Source organism: Eufriesea mexicana, unplaced genomic scaffold, assembly GCF_001483705.2.
Source record: "Eufriesea mexicana isolate 0111107269 unplaced genomic scaffold, ASM148370v2 scaffold2367, whole genome shotgun sequence".
Classification (NCBI taxonomy): Eukaryota; Metazoa; Arthropoda; class Insecta; order Hymenoptera; family Apidae; genus Eufriesea; species Eufriesea mexicana.
In genome coordinates, this window is record NW_016910433.1 from 210,429 (window position 1) to 218,540 (window position 8,112).

Consider the following 8,112-nt stretch of genomic DNA (forward strand, 5'->3'; position numbering starts at 1 on the left):
AAAAAGAAAAAAAAGAGAGGAAAAGAGAAAAAAGAAGAAAAAGCCGGATAATCGTATCTGCATAAAGAAACGGACGCATATACGCGTATAATGATACCTGCCGTGTGGTAATTACGCCCGTAACTCTTTCGTGGGGCGAGCGTTAAAGACCCAAGACACTGAGCGCACCGGGGGAGAAAAAAGGGAGACAAAGAACGGGAGAGGAAGCGAGACGGATATAGCGCGGGCGCGACAGAGAGAGTAGGAAGAAACGGCGGAAGAACGGAGTGGAAGGGAGACGGAGAATAGCGGGGCGCATGGTGGGGGTAAGAGAAAGAGAAACCCGGGGAAAGAGAAGAGAAAGAGAATCCTTGCCTTGATACCAAAGGAATAGAGAATAGCCTTGGACGCCTTTTATCTAACCACTGGACTAATGTATGTAACGAACTCGCAAGGTCCCGATAATTAAACTCCACCCTTGACGCGCGACCCTCGTTCCGCGCGCTGCGTTCGCGAGCGCGCAAGCACACGCGTGTGTTTATACCCGTGTGTACCGTACCGCTTTTGCGCCCTCTTGAATGAAAAGCAACGGGGGAGCGGGACAAACGGCTTCTGCTTTCTTCTTTGTAAATCACCCCCTTCTGTTTGCTCGGCTCGTAACTTTTATCATTTGCCGACGCAACAGCTTTCCCTATCCCTACCGCCGGGCTCGTATGAAAATTTGCCCCGCCACGCACGAGAAAACAGCCATAAAGAGGAGCGTAAGAGAGCCGGAGATCGTGAAGGGCGAGGTTCAAAAGCGGCGTCCGCCGATAGACGAGGATCATTGTACGTACGATTTTCGACTGGTTACCCCTGTCAGGCCCGGCCCCGTTTCGCGGTAGAATCGATTCGAAAATTTTCCGCGGGAAAACGGGTCCGCCCCTTTTAACATTCGAAAATTTTCCGCGGGAAAATGGGTCCGCCCCTTTTAACATTCGAAAATTTTCCGCGGGAAAATGGGTCCGCCCCTTTTAACATTCGAAAATTTTCCGCCGGAAAACGGGTCCGCCCCTTTTAAGTTCCGAAATGGTTTCCAATGTGATAATAAGTAGGATAAAATATTTATAATTACGACTACCCGATAGTAAGTTCGTGTTATGGGTGAGTTTCGTTCGAGGGTCACTGCCAAAGGGGTAATATCGGTATCATTTTGATACCGTTATTATGGCAAACGGACTATATCGAAATCGATTAGCATCGGTGTGATATTGGAACCGATGTATAATATTAACGGAAACCGAAATAAGTATCATTATAATTTTCGTGCTACGTTGAACTTGAGTATCGATTTTTATTTATTTATCTGTGGTTACTTTCCTCTTTGGTATCCTATTCTAGTGCAAATTTATCTTTCCTTGGACTGTACTTAAAAATATCTTGGAAATTTTTGAATCAAATAGAGAAGAGATCTGTATCTATCGGTAAAAATCGGTGTTAGTTACCTACTGAGCGTTACCTCTACCGATATTACGTAATTAAAGGGTGTTGTCATTTCGAGTAGATAAAATTTTCTTCTTAACTATGGCGGACCGCAAAGACCCAACGAATTTTTAAATATGGCGCTACTTTAAAGAGATTGAGAAGAAGATATAGAATTAGACTAAATGATCATTTTCTTAATTTTTGATTAAAAACTCTGCGTTCGACTGATTTCGTCACTTTTTCTATTTCATTTTTAGAAAAATAATATATCAACCATATGTTGTTAATATAATTAAATAGTAAATAACATGTGTTGAAGTTGAAAAAATGTCAGCCATCTTAAAATCGTCAAAATACTAATTTTGAACGATGCATTTGTAAGAATACGAGCGAGGGTTTCCATCGATTAAAATTTTTCGAATTCTGGAGCACGGCTAACTAGGAAATACGTTTTATTTTTACCCTCCCTCTTATAACTAGATGTTAGTCTTCGGAGAGCTATGTTTGTTTCACTGAGGTAGGTTTACAAGTATCAAAAATTATAGGCTAACGATAGGTTAACGATGTCTAACGATATAGTTATTTACCGATAAAGTACCACTCTCGGCATAAATTATTCGAATGTTTGTTTTCACGATTGAAATATTTTCTTTGCATAACCGAGAAACTGTTATACCTTCTTCGTTGAAATTCTTTCCGAATTATCGTAAAATTATCATACGAGTCCTAGTGTTTCTGAATTTTATCGCCATTTTTTTTTAAATTTGATTATTAAAGAATGCTTAACGAATAATTTCCATGTTACTTAAATTTTATAAAGCAACGATATTGAATGTTTTTTAATTTATCGGAAGATTGTTACCGTGTAACGATAAAGTAGTTATTTGGTAATAAATTACCGCTCTCGATATAAATTAATAAAACATTTATCTTCGCGTTAAAACATTTCATAAAATTCGAAACGATAAACGTGATTCTATGACAAACGCTATGTAAATCATGCTTGCCTTTCGCAAACTAAAAATTTATCAACAAAGACACATTAACGACCACGCGTATTTATTATTATCGCGATTTATAAACGAATAACTATACGTTAACACGATACGCAATTTGTTCGAATTTCGTTTCGAGGTACGAAAAATTGATCTATAAATTACGCGTGGAGTAGCATAAATATTAGAAATGGGACAGTAACGTTTCTTTCGCGTAAAATCTATAGTAACGTCAACGATAATTCGGTCCGAATCGATAACGGTGGCTAACCAAAAAATAACAGAAATATTTACCATTTCATTGGCGGAGAAAAAATTAAAAACTATAATATTAAAAACGAATGGGTGGAGAAACGAGAACGAAGGAAAGAACGGTTAAGGGAGATACAAATTTTCAATGAAGCATGGTTATAGACGAACGGGTAAGAAAAATGCAAGTATGACGTAACACCACGTGGGATCCACTTCTGTCATACTGCAGTAGCATCATCGAGGAACACGCATCGCGCGCCCGCAAGTCGGGCAAAATATCACGCCTATAACCGGACCGACCGGACAAATCCGTATACGGTATATCTCGATCTATCCATGCATCGCGATTTCGACGAACATCGATACCTCGCGTGTGCATATGACAAAAAATACAAAGGAAGAAAACCAGAGAGTGGAATATAGAGATAGGCGAATAGAGGAGACAGAGAGAAAGAGAGAAAGATTATAGAAGCTTACCAGAAAAGGGTCTATAGCCAGCGAGGAACCTTGCCCGCCACCACTTTACGAATCCGGTAGCCATGAGACCCTCATGCATCCACAAACGCTGCGCACACTTTCCTTCCAGGCTTCTTGTTCCGCCACTTTGTTTTTATTTTTGTTTCCAAACTCGTCACCGTATTAAATTCTTCCTGTTCCTTCGCGTCGCAACAGCAGCCGTATGTCACACTAGCGAGAATTCCGTCGCATCCGATGAAAAAGCACGGTTTTCACCTGACAATCATTCGTCGTTCTCTCGTCGTGCCCGATTTCCCGTGCACGGTTCACCGTAGCACTGCTACGAACTGAAAAACAAACACACTTCCGCGAACTTCATATTCCCCTGATAAAGCTCGTCCAACGTCGGCTGATCACACTGCGATCGACGTGTACGACAGGCACCGAACGAACGACACGTGTTTTCGAGGGTTGTACAGCAGTGTTTGAAACTGGGAACGACGACCCAGTCAGCGCCCAAATGCTTCTTGTTTTTCTATCTTTCGTTTATCGTGCTTTCGACGCAAAGGCGAAACGTTCGTGTTTGCATGCTCGTTCTCCTGTCACTGACTTAGTTACATGCACAGCCGTGTGGCTGTGAAACGAACAACACTCGGTGTCGAATTTAATCCAGGTAAAAGCGTCGGAAGAGAAAGAAACGCGGTCGCGACGAGAGGGGTCGGTCACACGACATCGCTCGACTCGTGGCCCGACTACGACTACGGACGATCGTTCTTGCCTAAACCACGTTCCCCGTAATTCCCTTTCCCCCTCCATAGGGCGCTGCGTCGTCAACAGTGCCGAGCCGTGGATACATGGGCCCTGAAGGTAGGAGGCGCGGCTCGAAACCTCCGATTCACGCTCTTTCTGTCCGTCTCTCTTTCACCTCCCTCCCTTTCCCACTTTTTCGTCAGCTTCTCTCCTTTCTTCCTTCCAATCCGTCTCCTTTTCTTTCTCTTCTCCTTCTAACTACACCGGCTGTCTCTCTTACTCTATTCCCTACTTCTTCCCGTCATTCCCCGTCACCCTCTCTCGCCCTTTCTCTCTCTTTCTCGTGTTCTTCCTTTTCTATGTTTCCTATCCTATTTTCTATGTTCTCTCCGTCTTCCTCCTCTATCGCCATCTTCCTCTCCCTCTGTCTCCTTTCCTCTTTTCTCTCTTTTACCTTCGTACTCGTTTTGTCGTACTAACCACGCGTATACTTTCCTTTTCTCCTGCTCTTCTCTCTTTCCTTTTTGTCCAGCGAAGGTCTATGAGAGCGGCGAAGAAGGATAGCTTCGCACGGTTGGTGGGGTTTTGAAGGAAGCCGATGATGGTTCAACGTGGTCTACGACGACACTAAATGTCGACGCCGCGACGTCGAACGGCATGCGTAAAAAGGGAATCGGGGGCCTCCTAAGGATTTCGATTATCGCGGCCACAAACAAACCTCCACCGGATTTTTGCGTCGGTGATCGTGCGCGGACGTTGCCCCGATTCCCTTCCAGAGAAAGTCGCTTTTAAAGGATTCGGAAAAACAGAGTTCCTGTCTGAAAGGATCCGACGCCGAATCGTTCCTACGGGCGAAATCGTCGCATCGTCGCAGTCATCGCAGGAATCCCGTAATTCGTCGGAATGACGCACGACCGACTACTGTACCTTCCGTCGCGGCAAACTCCAGCCAATGAATAATGGTTTAGGGTCATCTTTGTTTTTTACTTGGTCCGCGCCTTAATCTTCCGTCCACCAGAGATAATGATAATTATTCTTAATATTTCGACGCTACTTTGTGGTGGAATATTTATCGAGGCACTTTTTAAATATACCGTCGCTTCTGTTGATAATTTCGTAAAAACGTTGGGTTCCATAACATAACCTGAAAGATTAATGATAATTGGAATAAAAATAAAAACGAGATAAATAAAATTACAAATGAAACAATTTTACGTTACCTTCCATGATTTCTGATAACTTCCTGAATTTTAATGTACAGCATATCTGCACTTAGGAAAATGATCTAGCACGCTATGTTTGCGTGTACTGTTCTCAGAGTTCAACGTATTTCTAAAAAATAGAAGTAAATGTTACGCTTCCTAAACATTTTATTATTTGTTTTTCAATTATTCAAGGTTAAAGCACATAAATGTAGTAGTGTAGTGGGATAAATGAGAAATACTCTTTTTGGAGACTGTACCCGCACGCTATTATCTCCTAGCGGTGTTTCAGAAGAAACATAGGCGTCGCCTTTGACAATGTAATGAATGAACTTTACCGAAAAGCACTTTGTCATGTATACACAAAACCCAGTGGCAGTATTTCTTGCTTCTCGTTAGCGTAATTTTTCATCAAAGCTATTATTCAATTTTTTTACGTATCAAGTAACGTTCATTTCCAGCGGTTCATCAACCTGCAAAAGACATATTAATCAATATACGCTATAATTGAATTTCGTTTGTAAATTAAAACAAAACGATAACAAACAATGTGAAATATTAAAATTCTTCTGTCATTAATTACACGTTATCGATGAAGCTTCGTACGTTGTTAATTGAAACAGAGATAGCTACATGGAGCAAAAATAAATGATATTTATTTGCAAGATGAGATTCCACGCAATTAGAAGTGTAAAAGTAAAATAAATCAAGAAACTGAAAACGTGCTCCCCAAGTATCTGCGCCATTGGCTTGGCAAGTACCCCCTTGCTCTCCCTGTACGGAAAGTCTCTACCCACCATGCCACGCTATGCCGTGCTGTGCTGCGCTGTGCTACGGTTTGCCGTGCCATCCTCAACCGCGTAGCGTGGCTAGTTGTTTCTTTTCTTTATTCCTTTGTCGGAAAGTCGGTGGCGAGTCTCGTTTTTAAGAGAAGAGTAGAGGGGAGGAGGCAAAAGGAAAACGACAACCGCTCAGCAGGGGCTGAGGAAGGAATGGTCGGGCCGGGGCTAGGGGGAGGGGTACAGGGAGGGAGGGAGGGCCACGCAGCAAGGAGAATAAAACGTACGGTTCAAAAACTCAGTACAGACTAACCTCGAAATAAAGCCGACAACTCGCTCGGGAAACCAAGGCATATCTATTAATAATAAACTGTTTTCAGTGAACTGTCTTCCTATCGTCTGGAGAGAGAGGGCACGATTGCTCTTTGCAAACGCGACACGCCGACTTTTGCATGGTCTTTCCCATTCGAAAGCGTCGTCCGGCCTGGCATCCGTTTCGTTTGCGTTATTATGTAATGTTACGTGCGAATAGCGCGTGTATATGGCACGCCGGTAAGATGCTGTTGCACTATTAAAGAAAATTGCCCTCTCGCGGCGGGAACTAGGAAACGTCATATATTCTTCGATACGGTCATCGATGTATTGAACTGCCGTTCGATCCGAGAATATAAATTCTGCTATATAGTGTTAATCCGTTGGGAGTTACCAATAATAAAAGAATAGAGTGAGATAAAGGAAAGTGGGATATATTTTATTGAAGTGCTCCCACGTAGGGTGCGAAATAACAGAGAAATTTCATTTCTAGGGAACTTTGGATGCTGTATTAGGTAACTATTATGTGCACTATCTAGGTTAGGATATTTTCATTGCTTAAAAATCTGTAGCATTTAGTGTCATATTTTGTAAATAATATTACTTAAGTCATTTTTGTATTATTTTAAACTGTTCATTAAAAAGTGATCTAAAGCGAACAATGTAAATAACACTTATCCTAGGTTTTCACTGCTACCGAGCCGTGTTATCTCGAGTCTCGTTATCGAATGACTCTTCAACCCGACCGTAGTTTTGTCTCTCAAACGTCAAAGATAACAATCTTGATATGATCGCCTTCTAGTGATTGCGGTGTCTTTCATGATATTTACAGCTTTTACAAAATTATCAGCGCGGTAATTGGCAACAAATAACGCGTGCACTCTGTAGCGACTACTTATCGGTATTGATTTTCATTTTCCATCATCGTTCTCATAGAGCAATGTCGGATGGTCGATTCAAATTTTCTACCATTGTTCGCTGCCGTTACAAAAATATCGCAAAATGCATCGCAGCAAGGCCATTATCATCGCATCACTTGACACTCAACGTGCCAGAGGAAATACGCGTGAATTAAAATGTTAGGCGACACTGAAATACACGCGGGAATTTTTCTCTTACGCGACACAATAATTAAGGATTGACGCGTTAAGAAAATTATTTATTTCATTATTTACATTTTTCGACACATCAAATCATTATAATAATGCAATTTATCTCATTTATGGCCAAATTCCGATTCTTGTTTAAATACAAAAATAACCTTATATAACTTAAAAATATGATAGCTACTTAGTTTCTTATAACCTAAGAATTTATCCCGTTTGGGGAAAAGGCGTTTCGTTCCATTTACATCGTAAGAAACATTAAATAAATAGAATATTATTCTTATACCAATAACTAAAAATAAAAATTTATCTTTTTTTAGCTTCACATAATAGTTACATAAATCAAAAGATTTTTGGACTCTCTTTCGGAAGCGTACAATTTCTCTCTCTCTCTCTCTCTCTCTCTCTCTTTCTCTCTCTACTGCTCTCACTTTTTTGACTGGACCATCTGAAGAAAAACAGGAAGGGAGAAGAAGAAAAGAAGAAAGGAAGGAATAAGAGAGGGAAGAAGGTCCACGACCGGATCTTATAATTACGCTAATTAGGCAGTAACGTGTAAAAAGAGCGGCGCGAGTATTTATCGCAAGGTATCGTGGAAGGTATACGGAGGTCGGCAAAGGAGGACGTCGTACGACAGAATACGACAGGAAAGGCTATAATACAGTTTTGCCGCGAGCATCAGAAGCAACAGCAGCAGCCACGGCGGTAAGCAAGCAAGCAGCAACGTCGGTGCCGAGAAACAGGCAACTCTGACGTCGGTTTCGTTGTAAGCTCCTTGCGTCTGACAGATGTCTAATTTAAAGAAAATCCGAACGCA

General features: G+C 41.6%; 1 protein-coding gene and 1 long non-coding RNA gene across 2 annotated transcripts in view; one reads left to right on the forward strand and one right to left on the reverse strand.

Annotated features, from left to right (window-relative positions):
- Positions 1 to 3,246, reverse strand: part of nkd (NKD inhibitor of WNT signaling pathway naked cuticle) — an 11,256-nt gene extending 8,010 nt beyond the window's left edge. Inside the window, exon 1 of the mRNA XM_017903542.1 lies at positions 3,168 to 3,246. Within this exon, the coding sequence (XP_017759031.1) occupies positions 3,168 to 3,246 (79 nt within the window). The remainder of the gene's footprint in view (positions 1 to 3,167) is intronic.
- Positions 3,247 to 6,607: 3,361 nt separating this feature from the next.
- Positions 6,608 to 8,112, forward strand: part of LOC108549949 (uncharacterized) — a 4,075-nt gene continuing 2,570 nt past the window's right edge. The window contains exons 1-2 of the long non-coding RNA XR_001890381.1: positions 6,608 to 6,704; positions 7,616 to 8,000. This is a non-coding gene — a long non-coding RNA (uncharacterized LOC108549949). The remainder of the gene's footprint in view (positions 6,705 to 7,615; positions 8,001 to 8,112) is intronic.